At 35.9% G+C, this 20735-nt stretch overlaps 1 protein-coding gene across 1 annotated transcript in view; it reads right to left on the bottom strand.

Moving 5' to 3' along the window:
- Positions 1–4864: 4864 nt before the first annotated feature.
- The window catches only part of pacrg (PARK2 co-regulated), a 160589-nt gene continuing 144718 nt past the window's right edge, over positions 4865–20735 (bottom strand). The window contains exon 5 of the mRNA NM_001007398.4: positions 4865–5149. Within this exon, the coding sequence (NP_001007399.2) occupies positions 4989–5149 (161 nt within the window). The 3' untranslated portion in view covers positions 4865–4988. The remainder of the gene's footprint in view (positions 5150–20735) is intronic.

Below are 20735 nucleotides of genomic sequence, written 5' to 3'. Positions count from 1 at the left end.
AATTAATAACAGAATTTTCATTTTTGGGTGAACTAATCCTTTAGTTCCTTTTGGCATAGACCAACAAGGGTCTGGAAATCGAGTTCATAGTGACATGATAGCATCCCACAGTTTCTACAGATTTGTCATGGCACATCCATGATGCGAATATCCTGTTCCGCCACATACCATTGAGATCGGATTGAGATTTAACTGTGGATTTGCAGTTGGTGACAGTGCATCATCATGCTGCAAGCAGGCAAGCAGCCATAACAAGATGGTTATACTGTGACCATAAAGGACTTGTCAGCAACAATACTCAGGTAGGCTGTGACATTAAAACAATGCTCAAAAGGATTTGTAAGATGTGTGCCAGGAAAATGTCCCCCACACCATTGCGCCACCAGCAGCATGAACCACTGATACAAGGCACAATGGATTTCATGTTGTTTACACCAAATTCTGAGCCAACTATCGGAATGTTGCAGCAGCAAATCAGACTAGGCAACATTTTCTAATAATATATTGTCTAATTTTGCAGAGCCCATGTAAATTGTAGCCTCAATTTGCTGTTGTTATGTGTCAGGAGTGTCACCACTGTGTCTTCTACTACTGCAGTAAATGTTATGCATTCAAAGATGTTCTTCTGCAGACATCTGCAGGTTGTAATGAGTGAACATTTGAATCTCTGTTGCCTTTCTATCAACTTAAACCAATTTATCTATTCACTTGTATTAGTAAAGGATTTTTTGTCAACAAAACTGCTGCTCACTGGGTGTTTCTTTAATTTAATTTTTATTTAGTTTACTTTATGTCTCTGAAAACCCTAAAGACAGGTGTGTAAAAACCAGAGTAGATTAACGGTTTCTGAAATATTCATCTGCACTGTAAAAAAATCCTGGTTGCCCTAAATATTTAAGCTGAAACAAATTATCTTTATGAGTTCATCAAACTTATATTATGTTACACTAACTTAAAACAGCTAGCGCAACTTTTAAAATTAAGTTTGAACATGATTAACCTTAATAAGTTACAATGACCTAAAAACATATGCAATCAGGACTAATTGATTATATATTTTTTTACAGTGTGGAAATGACAACCCTGCCAGTCCAAACTAGTGATGTTTTGAACTTCAGAAAATCTTAAGTAAGGCAACATGCGTAAAAGATGCTGTCATTCTTTGCTGATTATATACAGGTAAGATCAAAATTATTAGCCGCCTGTTTATTTTTTTTCCTCAATTTCTGTTTAACAGAGAGAAGATTTTTTCAACACATTTCTAAACATAATAGTTTTAATAACTTATTCCTAATAACTGATTTATTTTATCTTTGCCATAATGACAGTACAAAATATTTTACTAGATATTTTATGAGACACTTCTATACAGCTTAAACTGACATTTAAAGGCTTAACTAGGTTAATAAAATTAACTAGGCAAGTTAGGGTAACTAGGCAAGTTCATTCTGTAGACTGTTGAAAAAAATATATATAGCTTAAAGGGGCTGATAATATTAACCTTAAAACATTTTATTATTATTATTATTAAAAAGTTGTTTTTCTACTATAGCCGAAATAAAACAAATAAGATTTTTTCCAGAAGAAAAAATATTATCAGACATACTGTGAGAATTTCCTTGCTCTGTTAAACATTATTTGGGAAATATTAAAAAAAATAATAATTTAAAAGGGGGTTTTGTGCTTTTTATGTATAATATACTGTTTAATTTATGTATAAATACTGTATACTGTATAGATATACTGTATGTGTGAAAGTTTTAGATACAAACATGTAGTGAAGTAAATTTTCCACTAGTTGTTTGTGTGTCTGTGAGTTTGTCAAATTCATAGTTCAAATCTGTAAGCTTCACCCTAGATCATTCTGCGAAAGTCTAAAATCACTGCACACACACACACACACACACACACACACACACTAAAAGAAAATACATTAGAATAAATTGATGAACAGATCTATGTTTGCTTCAGATAGTGAACAAAGACTCAAAAACATTCAAATATAAAGCCGAACAATTCAACAAAGAGCTGACCTGAAGAGACGGATATAAAAGAAGCAAGAACGAGATAAAGCAAGCAGAAAGCAGGAAAGCTGAAATGATTTGAAAAGTGGGGAGGCATATTAAAAAGCTCAAAGCCTTTAAAATGCCTAACCAAGATACACTACTATATAAAATATTCTGAAAGCATGATCCTAACTTAAAAAAAAGCTTCTTTTTTTGTCTAATATGACCTAGCTTGATTTTTATTGTTCTCGTGTACGCTTACATCCATGATGAGGATGATCATTCTATTTTTTACTTATAAACGTATAGGTAGGTGACATATTGAAAAAAATCCTGCACACTATTAATACTTGCTAGTAATGTATTAAATGCAGCACTTTGTACCACTGACCTTCATCATGGATTTGCACAGTACATTTGTAGGTGAACCACAGTTAAAAGGCAAATATAAACTATTGTTATTAAGGGCCAAATGTATTTCTATTGACAAACTAGGTGTTATATCCCTGATAAAATAGATAAAACAAGAAAAAAAAAGAAAGAAGAAGAAGAAGCGATTTCAATGTTGGGTGTTTCGAGGTGAATGAACAGCCAGAGGGGGAGTTTTTTTTTTTTTTTTTTTTTTTTTGGCAAGGTACTACTGAGAAAATTGGAAGAAAAAGCAAGGAAATGTTCATTATATCAGGAAGCAGAGCTACATTATACCAGTGACCTTCTAAAAAAATACAGATATGAGTGCAAGAGATCCAGTGGCAAGAGGCTTTGCGCGTAATTTAAAATTCATTTTGTGAACAGATCAATGTTTTAATGCAGTTTATTGTTTGATCTATATTTAAAGGGCACATATTTTACCCTTTTTTCAAGATTAAAGGTAAGTCTTTTGTGTTTCCAGAAAGTGTCTGTAAAGTTTCAGCTCAAAACACACATTAGATTATTTATTATACCCTCCTGAATATTGGATTTTCTGCTCTGAACACATTGTAGCTGTTATTGTTGCCTGTACTTTTAATGCTAGTTCTCCCCACCCACCGTTTCCACATGCCTGTCAGAGTGTGCCTCAATCTCAGCTATGTCAGATAAACAGCACAGTGACAGACATGAAGGAAGTAGTCTTTACATAATGTTTGTGAGGAATACTACAGTAAGAACTTTCAACTTTCACAATGATTATTTCTTGTATTTGTTGTGGCATTAATTTAAGCCTTTCTGCAACGATGAGTCGCACATAATGTTGTTACAATGTTGTTCACGCACACAGACACACACTCACAAACTGGGATTGAAGCCTCTTCTTTTATAATAGTACTGATAAGCAGCTGTGTTGATAAAGATGGTAAAATCGCTGTAATTCATTACAAACATACACTGTTTTAAAAATATTTTAAACTTGTTAAATTCATTCTTGATCACACTTGATGATGATTGATAATCACAGAGAGCTGAACGGATCTTTTAATCCTAGTTGCTTTACAATTTATAGTAAAAGTAATAGTAAAGTTTATAGTTATAGTAAAATAATTTTTGTTTCATTCTCGGATTTCATCTAGAACAAAGCACCAATCTCGTTCCTGGAGGTCTGTGCCCTGCAGGGTTTAGCTCTAACTTGCCTCAGCACACCTGCCTGGGTGTTTCAAATATACCTAGTAAGGCCTTGATTAGCTTGTTCAGGTGTTTTTGATTAGAGTTACAACTAAAATTTTCAGAACATTGGCCCTCTAGGAACAAGTTTGGTGTCCCCTGATCTAGAGCATTTTACCTTAAAACAACAATTGGTCATAACAACTAAAGGATTATGTTTTCAGACATGTTTTTCTGATTTATTCATTCACACATTACCATTATACACATTATATAATATATAATGGCACAATAACCTTCCTTTTTCATTCATTCACTCATTTTCCTTTGACTCAGTCATTATTTCAGAGGTTGCCACAGCGGAATGAACCGCCAAATATTCCAGCCGATGTTTTATGCAACAAATGCCCTTCCAGCTGCAACCCAGTATTGGGAAACACCCATACAAACTAATTCACACACATTCATACACTATGACCAATTTAGTTTATTCAATTCACCTACCGTGTACATGTCTTTCGACTGTGGGGGAAACCAGAGCACCCAAAGGAAACCCACGGCAACATAGGAAGAACATGCAAACTCTACCTAGAAATGCCAACTGAATCAGCCGGGACTCGAACCAGCGTCCTTCTTTCTGTAAAGGCAACAGTGCTAATCACTGAGCCACCGAGCTGCCCAACCATCCTGTCTAGCCACAATAAATAAAAATGTGTTCCTATTTTGACCAATGTCATTTTCTGAAAAAAAAACAACAACAATATTTTATTTTAAACTTGGGGAAAATGTGTTCAGACCTTTATGGAATAAGATTATTATTATTATTATTATTATTATTACTATATTATTATTACTCAAGTATATCAAGAGAATTTCCAAGTGGTGCCTTATTATATTTTAGCATAATACATGTTTTTATAGTATTTTGATGAAGAGATTTGAAGACAACGACAATAACGACAACAAAAACAATCAACACTCAAACTGATAGTAAGGCTTCAAGATCTCCATAATGATATGGTGAAAAATAACCATTAACTTGGGTTGTACTGTTTTCTGTATCTGTGGCCAATCGGACTAGATGTGCACATTTTGTTCTGCATTTCTCTTCAAGATAATTCCTCACCGACTGAAAATGAAATGCAGGTTAGTTGCAACCGAGAGATTTATTGACCCCTGAGCTCCTCATTTCTGTTTATCTTCACAGGAAGCTGTGTGTTTGCATGTGTGTGTGTGTGTGTCTGTGTTTTCTCTGATAGAGACAGGCATGGAGCACAGAATCATTGCATCTGCATAATGACTTTAATAAAGTCAGAAATAAGAAGTGTAACATAAGGTGGTTGTGTTTACATATTTGTATAAGAGTGAGTGTGTGTGTGCTTGTGAGAGAGTTCTCTGGTCTTTTCAGTTGAGAAGGCAGGACTCGTAGGTGGGCACCATGTATTTGATGTTGATGAAGGCGTCTTCACCCCCGTAGCGTTCAAATACCTCCAGCGTCTCCTGGATCAGGTCTCCAATGTTCTCCCTCTTTTGCTGGCTATAGTCAATACCATCACCTGAGTTTTCTGCACACAACACAAACACAAACACAAACACACACACACACACACACACACACACACACACACACACACACACACACACACACACACACACACACACACACACACACACATTGTGCATATTAGTATATCTTAAGATATTACATTTCATGCAGTATATGATGTAGATGTTTGTAAATATTAAAGGTTTACCAAAAATAAAACAGCAATTCTGAATTGCCTCAAATAGGTTGTTAGTAATTGTAGTCTTTCTTCTTGTATAAACCTTTATGGTTTTGTAACACATTTTCATAATGCACATTTGCACAAACATTCTTTCTGCATGCCCTTTTAAACAATGAGGAACCAGGATCAAACAAATAAGTATTTTTTGTGTACACAAATAAACGTGAATAAAATTTAACTAAGGTAAATGCCATCAATCAGATTGTATCAAAGCACTGAGGAAGCCTCTGGAGCTGAAATTTAGAAATTGCAATGTACACTCACGGGCCACTTTATTAGGTACACCTTATGAGTATCGGGTTTGACCAACTTTTGCTTTCAGAACTGCCTTAATCCTTCATTGCATAGATTCAACAAGGTACTGGAAATATTCCTCAGAGATTTTGGTCCATATTGACATGATAGCCTCATGCAGTTGCTGCAGATTTGTTGGCCGCACATCCATGATGAGAATCTCCCATTCCACCACATCCCAATTGTGCTCTATTGGAGGCCATGGTGACTGTGGAGGCCATTGTCATGTTTAAGAAACCAGTCCGAGATGATTCACTCTTTATGACATGGTGCGTTATCCTGCTGGAAGTAGCCATCAGAAGATACACTGTGGTAATAAAGGGATGGACATGGTCAGCAACAATACCCAGGTAACCTGTGGCATTGACACAATGCTCCATTGGTACTAATAGGCCCAAAGTGTGCAAAGAAAATATCCCCACACTATTACACCACCACCAGCAGCCTGAAATGTTGATAAAAGACAGTATGGATCCATGCTTTCATGTTGACACCAAATTCTGACCTTACCATCTGAATGTCGCAGCAGAAATCGAGACTCATCAGACCAAGAAACGTTTTTCCAATCTTGTATTGTCCAATTTTGGTGAGCCTGTGTGAATTGTAGCCTCAGTTTCCTGTTCTTAGCTCATCTGCCTCAAAGTTTGACATGTTGTGCTTTCAGAGATCCTCTTCTGCATACCTCGGTTGTAACGAGTGGATATTTGAGATACTGTTGACTTTCTGTCAGCTGGAACCAGTCTAGCCATTCACCTCTGAACTCTGGTATTTTCTGTAAACCATAGAGATGGTTGTGCAAGAATCCCAGTAGCTCAACAGTTTCTGAAATACTTATACCAGCCCGTCTGGCACCAACAACAATGCCATGTTCAAAGTCACTTAAATCCCCTTTCTTCCCCACTCTGATGCTCGGTTTGAACAGCAGCAGATCATCTTGACCATGTCTACATGCCTAAATGCATTGAGTTGCTGCCATGTAATTGGCTGACTAGAAATTATAGGCGTTACTGGGCAGTTGGACAGGTGTACCTAATAAAGTGGCTGGTGAGTGTATGTTCTATTTACAACAATGCAACATTTAAGACTGTTAGAGCATTTTTTAAGTTTAAGTTCATGAACAATTGTAATGAATGTAAATATATTGTAGGACTCCACTGAAAATAAATCTTCTATAACAGCATACTGTGGTACTTTAAAAGTCTAAAGCCCTAATAAAATGCATAAAGGCCATGACACACCAACATAACATTAAAAACAATGCTATTGTTGGTCAAAGCTAACAGAAACTCAGTGATACCCTGACATTGACATCCATTGAGTAGATGTGTCACTAACTGTATCTATGCATGTGCAAACTATGGCAGTTGACTAGGGCACCACCACCTACAGGGACACCAATGAGTGTCCCTCACACCAAATTTCCCCTAACAGTTAAGATTAGACAATAAATACAAATAATTCCACAAAAAATTGTTGTTGGAAGTCTAACACTTCTGGTCCGATATGCCAGAGCAGCCTCAGGAATGCCGATTCTGGTATGAGATTCAGCATAATAGCGTGTCAAAAAGTTTAGAGAAGGCATTGAGACACACACTCACTCACACTTGTACACCCTCTCTCTTTATGGGCACTTCTTATAGATTTTCATACTGTGCAGGCTGTATATTCAACCACCTGACACCATCCCTACTTTTAAACCCAACTTTGACAGAAAAAAAAAACATTTTGCACTTTTCCATTTTCAGTTTCATTCTGTATGATTTATGAGCCATTTTTCTCATGGGGACCTAAAAAAGTCCCCACAATGTGAAACTTTACTGGTATTGCTGTACTTGGAACATTTTTGGTACCCACAATGTGATAAATACATGTACACACACACACACACACACACACACACACACACACACACACACACACACACACACACACACACACAGAATGATCTCCTGAAGGAAGAAGTTCTAATAACTTTTAAATCCGTTGCACAGGAGTGTGTACACGTCTCGAATAATTCATCAGAAGAAGGAGTGTGTGTGTGTGTTTGTCGGGTGCTCTTATGCACATCTCTGCCACTCTCTGACATGACATTAGAGAAACCCATCAATCACTGGGTAACCTATAAGCACACACAGAAATCAATACGTTCACAGAGTCACACATACACACAGGCTCATCATAAACACACAAGCCCACACACAAGCTACCAACCAAACAAACTTCCTTCTGAGGTCACAGGCCCAATTACACCTGCACAGAAGCCTGAACACACACACACATGCACCTCTCCATCTCTTCCTCCTGCTCATTAAAAGGAAAGAATGACAGACAGATGAAAAGAGAACAGTTAAGTAGGGAGTCTCTGCCTTCTAGCAGGTGTGAGTGTGTGTTGCCTGTCTAAACCCGTGTAACTAAATGTCTTCATCTGCTCTTCTCATCCTCTGACTGGAGGATTGTTTCCATGCTCTCCATACATAGACCCCACACTCGGGTCTCAAAACCCACAGAAAGTCAATAAAATATACAAAGAAATTCTTGTGGTGTGCAAATATGCTCATTTGTACACAAACAGTTGATTTTAAGCAGCTTGGTGGCCATGTTAGCTATGCCCCCGGGCAGCAGTTTTGCTTGTGCAGCTTCTGTCAACTTAAATGAGAAAAAATGAAAATCAACACACCCGTGTCAAACTGAACCAACTTTTAGAAACCTGTCTAAGATGATTCTTGCTTTATGATAAGGTGCGTTATCGTGCTGGAAGTAGACATCAGTTAATAGGTACACTGTGATCATACAATACTAAATTAGGCTGTGGCGTTAAGACAATACTTAACTGGTATTAATGGATCCAAAGTGTGCCAAGAAAATATCCCCCACACCATTACACCACCAGCCTGAAACGTTGATACAAGACAGGATAGATCCATGCTTTCATGTTTTTGAAGCCAAATTCTTACCCTACCATCCCAATGTTGCAGCAGAAATCGAGACTCATCAGACCAGGCAATGTTTTTTCAATATTGTCCAATTTTGGTGAGCCTGTGCAAATTGTAGCCTGAGTTTCCTGTTCTTAGCTGACAGGATTGGTGAAAATCCCAGTAGATCAGCAGTTTCTAAAATACTAAGACAAGCCGGTCTGGCACCAACAACCATGTTACGTTAAAAGTCACTTAAATCACCTTTCTTCTCCATTCTGATGCTCGATTTGAACTGCAGCAGATCGTCTTGACCATGTCCACTGATTGGCTGATAAGAAACTTGTGTTAACAAGCAGTTGGACAGGTGTACCTAATAAAGTGGCCAGTGAATATACATAAACATCATGTTTTTTACACATTTGTTTAATTGCACAAATTGTTAACTTCTCATCTGGCATAATAGTAACAGTTTGATCGCGTTGGAAGAAGAAGAATGACAAGACAAAACCATGAATATTGTTTTGAGTACTATAACACTAGTAACTATATAAAATTACTGTTACATTCATGCTAAAATGCCTTTTATCTCTCACTGTTGACAATTCAGCAATGCTGGGGCATTGTATTTTAACAACCTTTGGTTGTTTGTCCTAGATTTAAAGAGGTATCCTAACGTGACCATTCACTATAGAGTAATTTCTCACAGAGAGTTAGTTCAAACTGGTGCCGTGACCCGGATGACTGTGAGGTTTATAGGGCAATAAGGTTTAACCAGAGCTCTGCAAGTAAACCTCACTTTCCTGGATTACAGAGACAGACTAGAAACTGACACGGTCATCTGCCCTCATTTGCATTCACCTGCCATGCTGGAAACACAGGTTCAAATCCCCCTCTGATACATTTAGTCCTTATTTGGCTTCAAAAACAACATGCAACATATAGCCCACAGTTAGTGAAAACCTCTCATCTGCATCTTTATTCTTCACCAAAACATGCAACCTCTTGTTAGGAAGTAATTCAGTCTTTCCAAGTTCATAAGTCTAAATTCTAAAAGGTGATAATAACAGTTAACCATGGCAGTTGGTTCATGTTTTAGGTTGCTGAAAGAAACCTTTGGTCTTTTGTTTTTGCAGGCTTCCCCTTTGTTTTGTTTTTTACCGTCATGCTTGTGTTTGTCCGTTTCTGAGAGGATCTCAAAAGCCCTTCAATAATCACACACACATTATTATCATGAGCTCAAGAAGTTCTTTATTTCAAATATAGAAGCACGGAGAGCAATCGCGAGCTCTCTGGAGAAAATGAAACAGCTCGTTATCATATGTATATATCATAATGATTTACTGTCTAGGCTGTCTATTTAAAAATGGCGCGTCCTTTGTTTTCATTAACCTGGCTTGTACACACGCTAGTGACGTTTGTCTGTAAACCAATATTCTGTAATGACTGTAAACCAACTTTTTGGGTACCCTTTGGAAAAAGGGTACTCAAAAAGTGGTACGGTACGGTTCACTTTTAGGTACCTTTTGACAGTGGAAACAGACATAAAAGTGTACCAACCCGTACTGTACCGCACTACTCAATGGAAATGGGGCATGAATGAGGCCTGCAGAACCAGAGTTTCACTCTTTTCTTGGACTAAATAAAAATAATTTGTGGCATCATGATTGTATTTTTAAAGAGTAGTTTTTAGTTATAGACAGGCATGCTGCATCAAAAATAAAGAACGCAAAGCTGCATGTGGTCCTGCTGCCTACAGAAGCCCTTCAAAGTCAGCCAGGATTTACAAACATATGCAATTGGTCACCTTACACAGATCCTCAATTCTAAGGTGTGACGATTGTCTGCTGTGGATCAATTCTAACATGTCCCATAGGCCGCACCTATCCTGCGGTAACATGCTCAAATGTTTCAGCTCACGGGCCACACCAGAAAAAGCTGCCAATCACACTGGAGGCACTGCTTCATACACACATCAGCACGGTCCTCAAACACAAGAAAATAAAATCAACTCTTTCCGTTAATCCTGCCTTCAGGCTTCCTTTGCTTTCTCTCTCTCTCTTTCACTCAGCATCTTTGTCAATCTATTTTCACCACTGCAAGCGGAGTGAGAGGGAAAGTAGGGGGTTAGAATGAGAGTCTGAGCAGGAAAAATCCGCACCAGAGGCTTTTAAAGAAAATAGGTATATGGAGAATGCTTTGAAGAGGTAGGAGAGCTTCATTTGCCATCTGCGCATGAACTGCACCGATATGCTTCTGTTTGGAATCATGTGGATTGCAGGCTGCGATCTATAGGGTTCAGGGAGAGTGTAAAGTTCAAGCAGGATGGAGGACTCAGCATCTTTCTGAAACCGTAATCACACCCATAACCCCCTGGATAGAGATTCCAGAGGAAAATCAGAAGAAAACATACAAACATCAAACAAATAAATGCATTTATTTCTGTATTAGAAATTAGGATTATTACATAAAAATATCGTCTCAGTCAGAAACTACACATTTAACAGGCCAAAGAATAAGTTGCAATGAAAGCAGACTGTGTTGTTTCCTCGTCACATGCATCTGAACGAAATAGTTGATAAAAGTTTAACTTAAACACAGGAAATACTACAAGGTATGACATTTTGTCCAACCAATTTATCATGTCACTTTACGGCAAAAAACAATCCATAGTCGCGTTTAGAAAAACAGAACTCCTACCGGGTGTTCCAGTTTCCCCCACAAGTCCAAAGACATGTGGTATAGGGGAATTGGGTAAGCTAAATTGTCTGTAGTGTATGTGTGTAAATGAGTGTGTATAGATGTTTCCCAGTGATGGGTTGCAGCTGGAAAGGCATCCACTGCTTGAAACGTGCTGGATAAGTTGGCGGTCCATTCTGCTGTGGCGACCCCCGATTAATATATGGACTAAGCTGAAAAGAAAATGAATGAGTGAATGAAAAAGAGCTTACTGAAAAAAAAAAAACTGATTTCTGGGATTCGGTGCATAGATTTTTATCAATATGCCAGAAAGCAAAGATGTGTTTACAAGTTGCCAGAATTCTTCAATGAGTGCTTCTGAGCAATAATTAGTTTTAGATTTGCACAGAGTTTTTGCACAATAATATAAAACTTTGGCATATTTTTTTCTCTGTGTTAATTATATTTCATATAAACAAATTCTGGTATAAACACTGTGAAAATCAATTGATGCTCTAAAATAGGGGTTCTCAATGTATGCATTAAAAGGTCCAAACCTAAATTTTTGAAGATCAGAGGTCTAAAACAATTGATATTATATGACTTGATTTTAAAAATTATTCTTAAGAAGCATCAAAAGTCAACACTATTTATTTTTCTTTAAACAAATTAGAATTTGCATTCAAAACACATTAAATACAATGCAAATGAGGCAAAACCATTCATATTAGAACATTTTTGTACAAAACATAACAAAAGATCTATAAAGATCTGTCTAGATCTATATCCAGACAGCTTAAAAAAGGTGAAAAATACAAAAGGTGTGTAAACTTTAGATGTTGTAGTTTTGCGTCCCTTATATCTGTATTATGTGGACACTAGCATTAAAAATGTACATGTTTTCACATTTCCACTCTTTAAAACTCCAATTGTCTTAGCACAAATCAAGCAGAATAGCTTTGTACTGGCTTGTGGCAAAATAAACTCATATTTATCTGTCCATTTAACTTTGAACTGTCTATTCTCTTTATCAAGTTTTCTTTTCCGTAAGTCCGACATCTTCATCCATTCAAATGATCACTTTGCTGCGGTGCGTTAAAGCAGGCATGTACGCGCAATTAGTCCACTCGATCACATGAAGCCTTGTATGATCAATGGATGTCACAACAATAGTCACAAAGGAAAACCTTAAATGTTTTGCCTTCGATTTTAATTTAGCCCATATTCTTTTTTCTTTTTTTTACAAAAATACAAAGATCTAAACTAATGATTTACAAGATTTATGCATTTATAAATTAAGGAAATCCACAATTTGAATCCTTTAGTCATGGTCTTGCAACACGAAATGGATTCTGGTCCGGATTGAAAACCCTCACAGTCTGGATCTAGAGTCCAGACTTTCAGAAGCCCTATTTTAAACCATGGGTCTTATACTTAATTCCTGGAGGGCTGCAGCTCTGCACAGTTTTGCTCCAACCCTAATCAAACACAGTTGATCCAACTAATGAAGGTGTTCAAGCAGGTGTGATTTGGAGGTGATTGGAGCTAAAATCTGCAAAGCTGTGGCCCTCCAGAAATTGAGACCACTGCTCAGTGTTGAAAATTGCTGCTTATAACTTATAGCTAGACACACTCATAACAAAATGAATACATATATATGTGGACAAAACATGTTACAGTGAATCCTTCTGATCAGGACTTCAAAAAACGAATTTGACAAAATAAAGTGGTGATATATTATTTTCACTTATTTTCCCTTGACAAACAGAAAAAACAACACTTTTTTTATACTTACTGACAATGCTCACTTCACTTTCAGTAGACTTGCCAGAAATCTTATCTTACTGTAACATTTGATTGACTAAAATGTCCTTACTGAATAAAAGCAATGAATACAATAAAATAACAACTGAAGTCACACTGTGAGATATTCAATAGCAACTTTGAGAACTGAATACTAATGCATACTCATTCTAAGCAAAAAAATTAACTTGGCTTGGTCACGTTAAATGGTCAGACAGTCGCTTCCTATATAAGTGGGTGGTTCTTGGCCAGATTAAGTTGCAATACAGAACAGACATTAGTCACAATCTGGCAGCCTAAGTACATTGGATTTGGAATCATCGTGTGAACTGGAGATATTATTTTACTCTAAACAAATATTTCTATTCAAATGTCTCCGTAAAGTGATAATCATAAGAAAATCCTCCTCCATCTGTGCGAGTGCGTCTCTCTTTCTCTCATCTGTTCATTGTAAGTGTGAGATGAGTTTCAACAGCTGTGTCTTTTCCATTGCCCCTCTTCAATTCCTTTTCCACACCTCTATTCTCACCCCTCACTCCATTCTTTCCTCTTGATATCCAGGCAGACAGGTTGGCGTCAAGAGGGTTGACACACCAGAACACTGTCTATACAACTAATCCTTTTCTCTTTCTAGGTCTCTCTCTGGACGGATTCAGAGCTGGACGTCTGTTCTGGAGCAGCAGCTGGACAACTGATGCTTCTTGTGTTTGGATTTCAACTGGACTGTTCCACACATACACTGTTAACATTGGATCCCACAAACGGCAGTTTATACAATGACTAATTCTAAACTTCTGAAGATACATTTCTAATTTTAGTCAAATCGCTTAAACTGATGTTGTTTTCCTATTGATAATTTCAATATCACAATTCTCAAAAATCAGTAATTTTCAGAATTAAGTTTTATTATGGTTAAATTTTAAAAGCAAAAATTAATAATTTATTCATATATTCATTTACCTTCAGCTTAGTCTCCTATTTATAAGGGGTCGCCACAGCAGAATGAACTGCCAACTAATGCAGCATATGTTTTACACAGTGAATGCATTCACATTCGCATTAGCTTATTAAATTCACGTCAATTCAGTTCGAGTCTTTGGAGGAAACCCAAGTGAACATGGGGAGAACATGCAAACTCCACACAGAAATACCAACTGACCCACTCGGGGCTCGAACCAGCGAACTTCTTGCTGTTAGGCGACAGTGCTAACCACTGAGCCACTGTGCTGCTTTAATAATTTATTTGATTTATATTTATTTGTTTTTATTTTAAGTAACCTTAACCACTGTTTAGCTTGAGTCTTAAACAGCTGACCAATGGTCTAATATACAGTTGAAGTCATAATTATTAGCCCCCCTGAAATATTAGCACCTTTGCTTGTTTTTTTTCTCCAACTTCTGTTTAACAGAGAGAACATTTTTTTCAACACATTTCTAAACCTAATAGTTTTAATAACTCATCTTTAATAACTGATGTATTTTATCTTTGCCATGATGACAGTATTTGACTAGATAATTTTCAAGAAACTTCTATACAGCTTAAAGTGACATTTTAAGGTTTACCTTGGTTCACTAGGTTAACTAGGCAGGTTAGGGTAATTAGGCAAGTTATTGTATAATGGTGCTTTGTTCTGTAGACTGTCGAGAAAAAATTACTTGAAGAGGCTAATGATTTTGACATTAAAATGGCTTTTAAAAAATTAAAAATTGCTTTTATTCTAGCCAAAATAAAGCAAATAAGAAAAAATATTATCAGACATACTGTGAATTTATTTATTTTTTGCTTTGTTAAACATAATTTGGAAAATATTAAAAAAAGAAAAATAAATTCAAAGAGGGGCTAATAATTCTGACTTCTGTGTGTATATATTAATTAATTATCACTTTTGAATTTCATTATTAGAAGTTGAGCTCATATTTGTATGTAAAAATGTAACTTAGCATTCAACAAAGGGACTTTTATTGTCACTTTTTTGTAGTTTAAACAATATACTGCTTAAGAAACTAGTATATAGATATAGACAGATGTTTTTGTGCCACTTCAAATTAATACAAATGTTAATAAAAAATAACCTTAAACTAGATGTAAAGAGTTACATTTTCAAAAACAAATGTTGTTTGAACCAATAATAGACAAAGAATATCTCTGTGAATCTTCAATTACTGACTATATATGTTACAGCATACAGTTGAGCAATTCTTAATTTACACTTTTTGTGTATCAACTTTCAATTTTGTATATTACTGGAAAACAAAACAAAAATAGAACATTAAACAATGATATTAGTAGAGTGAAACCAACACTAAACCAAGTCTGAGATGGTTCACTGTTGCATATAGGTTGTTTTCACATGTTGATGAGGCGTGGAATTCAGATGGAGGGTAGGAACTTAGGAAGTGATTCTTACTCATAGGAAACGCTTCAAAATGTTTCTATTTTATGGTGTTTTTAATTGTTTAAATTGGCTAAAATAAGAAACGCTGAACAACTGTTAGTCTTTTAAAGGTTTTTGCACATAAAGGGAAGAAAGTTCAAGAAACTGACTGGAAAATGGAAGAAAATGCAGCATGTAATAAAGATTTTTGTGTACAAACTTTTTTTTTTGAAGAAGAAGCATGTGCGCTCCTGTATGTTATGCATGTTTATGCTTGTTGACTCGCGTAAGTGATGCTCTTTGTTGCACGTGCAGCCATTGTATTTCCAGTGTTTTGAATTTGTATTTCTGCTGTGACGCAGAGCAATCGCCGCTATCTAGTGTCTCGTCTAATCTTATGACCTCTCCCTAAAGCTCGGTGAGTCTCCCGCAAATTTATACTGGCTCTGTGATCCCCAAAAACTGGTAAAATACCCGGGCATCTTGGCGAGGCGAGTGAATGAGCACGAGAACAGATCACAGGAGGCACAGTGATGGTCTTAACATTACATTTCTAAGGTTAAATGAATAGAGCAGTAAAGAGATGGCAAGTGCAAATCCTTCTATCTCTATCTCTCTCTCATTGAGTGATCTGCTGTCAATAGTTAGAGACAATTTTTTTTAAACATGAATATTTATTAATATAACTTCTTGTAATATACTTATTTCAATAAACAGTGTATAGGCCCTTTTTCTTTTAGTAAAGTAGTATTAGATTTATAGGTGTGCATTTTAATTCCTATGCATCAAACTTACGCTCCAAACTTGTTCTTGATTGAGATATGTTGAACTCTTCTTCATCATTTGCAATGTTTTATTTCAAATTGCATTGTTTGTTATTTCATTTATTTATTAATTCATTTATTTATTCATTCATTTTCTTTTGTTTGTAAATTATTTTATTTTACAATAAAATTTAGAGGGAAAATGTGCTTAATGCATTATAAAGCTTGAAGCATTAGAATCAGTACTTTGTATCGGCCGATCACCATGACAAGAAATCAGTACTCGGTATCGACAGCAAAAATCCTGATCAGAGCATCCCTAGCTTTGACCCACTTGGCAGAACAAGACTGATCTTAGTAATTAAGGCCGCAGATACACCTTTAGGAAAAAGAAGCATACTTAAGTAAAGTCAAGGGTAAAAGGTTACTTTATATAGTAAGTATACTAATATTAATATCTATCTCCCAGAAGCCAAGAAAAATACACTGCAGTGACAAAAGCTGCACACTTTGTGGATAAAAAATATGATATTGTACAGCTCACTTATTTGTTCAGTTGATTAATGCTGTTATTTACCCCCTCCCCAATACTGTAAACCTAGGGGAAACACTGCTGCAGTGACAAAAGCTGCACACTTTGTGAAAAAAATAAGATATAAAAATAAATGTTTATTTTTAGCTTGTACAGTTGTACAGTTCAAATAATTGTTTAGTTTTTTTTTACTGCTGTTATTAAAAGAAACAAATTAACATCATGACTTCTTGTTTCGGTATCAGTCTGAACAGCCACGCCGCCAAAAAAAATTATAGTAAATTATAATAAACATGTCTTTGAACCTTTCCCAGAGATGGGTTGCGGCTGGAAGGGCATTCACTGTGTAAAAACGTGCTGGATAAGTTGGTGGTTCATTCCGTTGTGGCAACCCCGGATTAATAAAGGGACTAAGCCGACAAGAAAATGAATGAATGAATGTCTTTGAACCACATAGTAAAGTGTATAATGTGTACAATTTCGTAATGAATACTACAGAATACTGTAGCATAGTAAACTGTAATAAGTACTGTAACTTTAGTGTAGCAGGAAATCAAGGTAGTATTTACTCTACACAACAAATCCAGGAACACTAGTATTTGTGGTCACAGGAGGTGTCATTCATATCACCATCCTCATCACTGTCACTCAGCATTGTATCACCTTTGTCATCATTAGCACCTTATTAGCAGATGATGTGGCTCACATACTGTATAAATGCATTCTGACAAACACCAGTTGTTCTTCACATACATATACCACACTACAAATGATTACACATACAAGTATATTAGCTAGCTGCAATAGGTGCCATAAAACAAATAGCTATACTTTTTGTACTCACACAGATATGCTAGATGAGAAGCAAAGATGTCAATTTAGCAGTAACCCTAAATAATACATAAAAATGTCCTTATTTTTTCCCCTTAAACATTCCCAGCGCTTCCTCTCAAAGGTCCTGACCTTGTGTGCGCTCTGCTAATGGTGCTAGCATTAATATTCATGTCCAACAGCTTGATGAAATGTACCTTTGCTCTGTGAACAGGTGTGCATGTGTGAATAGCTCATTTACACCTCATAATGGCCGCATGGGCAATTGTTCACACAAAGACAGCATTATAATTTGTAAGAATTATTTGTTTCTAAATGCAGAGAAAGAGAAAAAAAAACTGCTGGGCCTTAGAGGGAAAAAGTCAATGAGTTACACTTACTTATTTAAATTATGCGCTATTTTTTAAACAAAAGAAAAAATATTTGGATACTTGTCACCTCACAGCAAGAAGGTCGAGCTGTTCGAGCCCCAGCTGTGCCAAATGGCATTTCTGTGTGGTGTTTGCATGTTCTCCCTGTTGGAGTGGGTTTCCTCTGGATTTGCTCCACAGTCCAAAGACATGCGCTATAGGTGAATTTAATAAGCTAAGTTTCCCAGTGATGAAAGGTATCCGCTGTGTAAAGCATATGCTGAATAAGTTGGCGGTTCATTACGCTGTGGCATCCACCTGATAAATAAAGGGACTAAGCCAAAGGAAAATGAATGAATGCATGAAAAAATATGTTTTGTGCTTGTTCAAACTACTTATTTAAAATGAGCTGTATCAGCACAATTCTTGAGTTTTTTTAAAGACAACTTGTTTTATGTTCAATCTACTTCAATTTGTAATAACAATGAAGTTAACTTAACCAATTTGTGTCAAGACAACATGAAGGAATTGTGTGGAACCCAACATTTTTTTTTAAATTTGAGTTGTGTACATTTTTCATGTTGAAACATTTAATTCAGAAAACAAGGTCGAACTATAAGTTTTATAAGGTTCTATTTGTAAGTCAAACAACATTTTGAATCCAGAAGAGGACTAATGAGGATCCAAGAGGTGAAGAGATTTTAAATCCAACACTGTTGAATTTAAACAAAGAAATTAAAACTAGCAATGTTCAACTTAATTTGTTTGTTTAAATTCAGCCCCAATAAATTGCTTACAACCACTTAACTAAAAGACATTTAAATCCAAGGAATCATCTTTGAATATTTTTGTCAGTGAATTAGCACTGTGTTTATAGCTCTGTGTTAAAGAAAAGAACACGTTTGAATGCATTTAGATGAAAAGTTAAACAACTTTGCTGAACCATTGCTTATTTTATTGCAGTTATTGCAATGTTTGACATTTAACAACTAAAGATGAAATAATCAACAATTTTACAACATGTTATTTCAGCTATTGATGTCTAGAGAAATTACACTATTACAGTTACTTATCTCTCGCTCTCTCTCTAATCAAAGAAACTGTTACTCAATTTGACAATATTCTCTTCTAAATTATTTTTCTGCCCTAAACAAAATATTACCTCACATGAAAAAATTACTAAAATATAATTTATATATTAAATATAGAAATTTAACTGTCAACAACTTGTTACAACAGTAATTTTATGTTTGAAAAAACATATAAATATATCAATTTTTTTTAATTATTGCACCATTCAATTTACAGCAGAAAGTGATTTATCTTTAGAATTAGAAGGTTATTTGTGCATTTGACCATTTGAATTAAATAAATGATAGGATTTTTGTTTAATGAGTTATACAGTACATTTAGGGCATCTGTATTTCATGTATATGATGATAATCATTTTAGCTATGTTGACCTTGTTCTACAATGAGGAAGTGTGCTCATTTTTTGAAATAGTTTTAGAACTTTAGATTCAGTTGCCAATGGGAGAAATAGAATAAAGAATACTTGCACTACAAACAAGTGTGTTCATGACTCAATATAAAAAGTGGAATAATATAATCAGTTTGCAACCTCAAGATCTGTTTTTAATGTCTAAAAATCAATGGAAGTGAATAAGACCGGAAGTCTTAATATCATGAAGATAAAACATTTTTATTTTAAGGTAAAAAAAGATTGTGATTTATCTCAGATTTGGTGTATTTGACTCTTGGCTTATAATTTTTGCAATCCTCATGGATAAAAGGCCAAACAAAGAGACATACTTTTTGAATCATTATGTTGCGGTTCTAAAAGTGTCAGCATAATCCCATCAGTCAAAAGACTGATCAATTGCCATCATTGACATCCAATCAATTTCCACATCCCTCTTGTGTATGTGAATGTTGCTAAACCTTAAGAGACTTTGAATATACAGCAGGGATGCAACTTTAAACCTGTTCTTTTAATATGGAGTTACAAATAACAATTTTAGAGCCAACAATAGACCAAAAGAAGGCATGGAGCAATGGGTCAACAGCAAAGACATGTAAAGATGGCGTCAGAGTAATCAGTGGTGTTAAGCTCCCCAGAAAAAGAGGCGTTAAGCTCAAATACACAGACAGAAACAGGGAAACGTTCCACATGTAACGTGAGTGCTGAGAGATGAGCATGAGCCGCTGTTTGAGAAAGATGAGCTGGGGGCCCAAGACAGCTGGGAATGAGAGGAATTTCTATGCCAAAACCTCTATCAAAATAAAAAGAGTTTTACAACCAGGCCTGACCCAACACACGGAAGCATATGGATCGTGTTGGTGAGGAAGGAAGGTGAGTTCAGTGTTAGTTTAGTCGATTCCTCTGTTTTAACAGATGACACTTCAACACCTAGTGAATTCAAGCACTCCAGGAAGTCTGAAGCTGAAATAATGTGACCACAAATGATTTCGGATGACCTGTAGCCTCTGTTTACACCTGGCTTTTATTTGTTGAGATCATATAGATCATTACTGTTGACACCTGTTTTTTGTAATCTTTTGTCTACTTTTAATCAATGTCCTGTTCTCTTTAAGTTGGTGGGTGACTGTACAAACATTTTCTGAACTTTTGATGTAATTTTGCAAAACAAGATTGCAAAAGAAAACAATAGAAAATGATCTGGGGAAAAGCAGCTTTTATTTCTGCTCTGATAACCCCAAAACTATGTCAAACAGCGAGTGCATTTACATGGCCCATGTTAATGCGATTATAATGAGATTTTTTGCAACATGCTTTACCTCATATAAATGCAATACTTCGATCC

The sequence above is a fragment of the Danio rerio genome, chromosome 17 (assembly GCF_052040795.2).
Source record: "Danio rerio strain M-AB ecotype USA chromosome 17, GRCz13ab, whole genome shotgun sequence".
NCBI lineage: Eukaryota > Metazoa > Chordata > Actinopteri > Cypriniformes > Danionidae > Danio > Danio rerio.
Note: the sequence above shows the minus strand (reverse complement) of the source record. Positions and strands in the feature narration are given on the sequence as shown.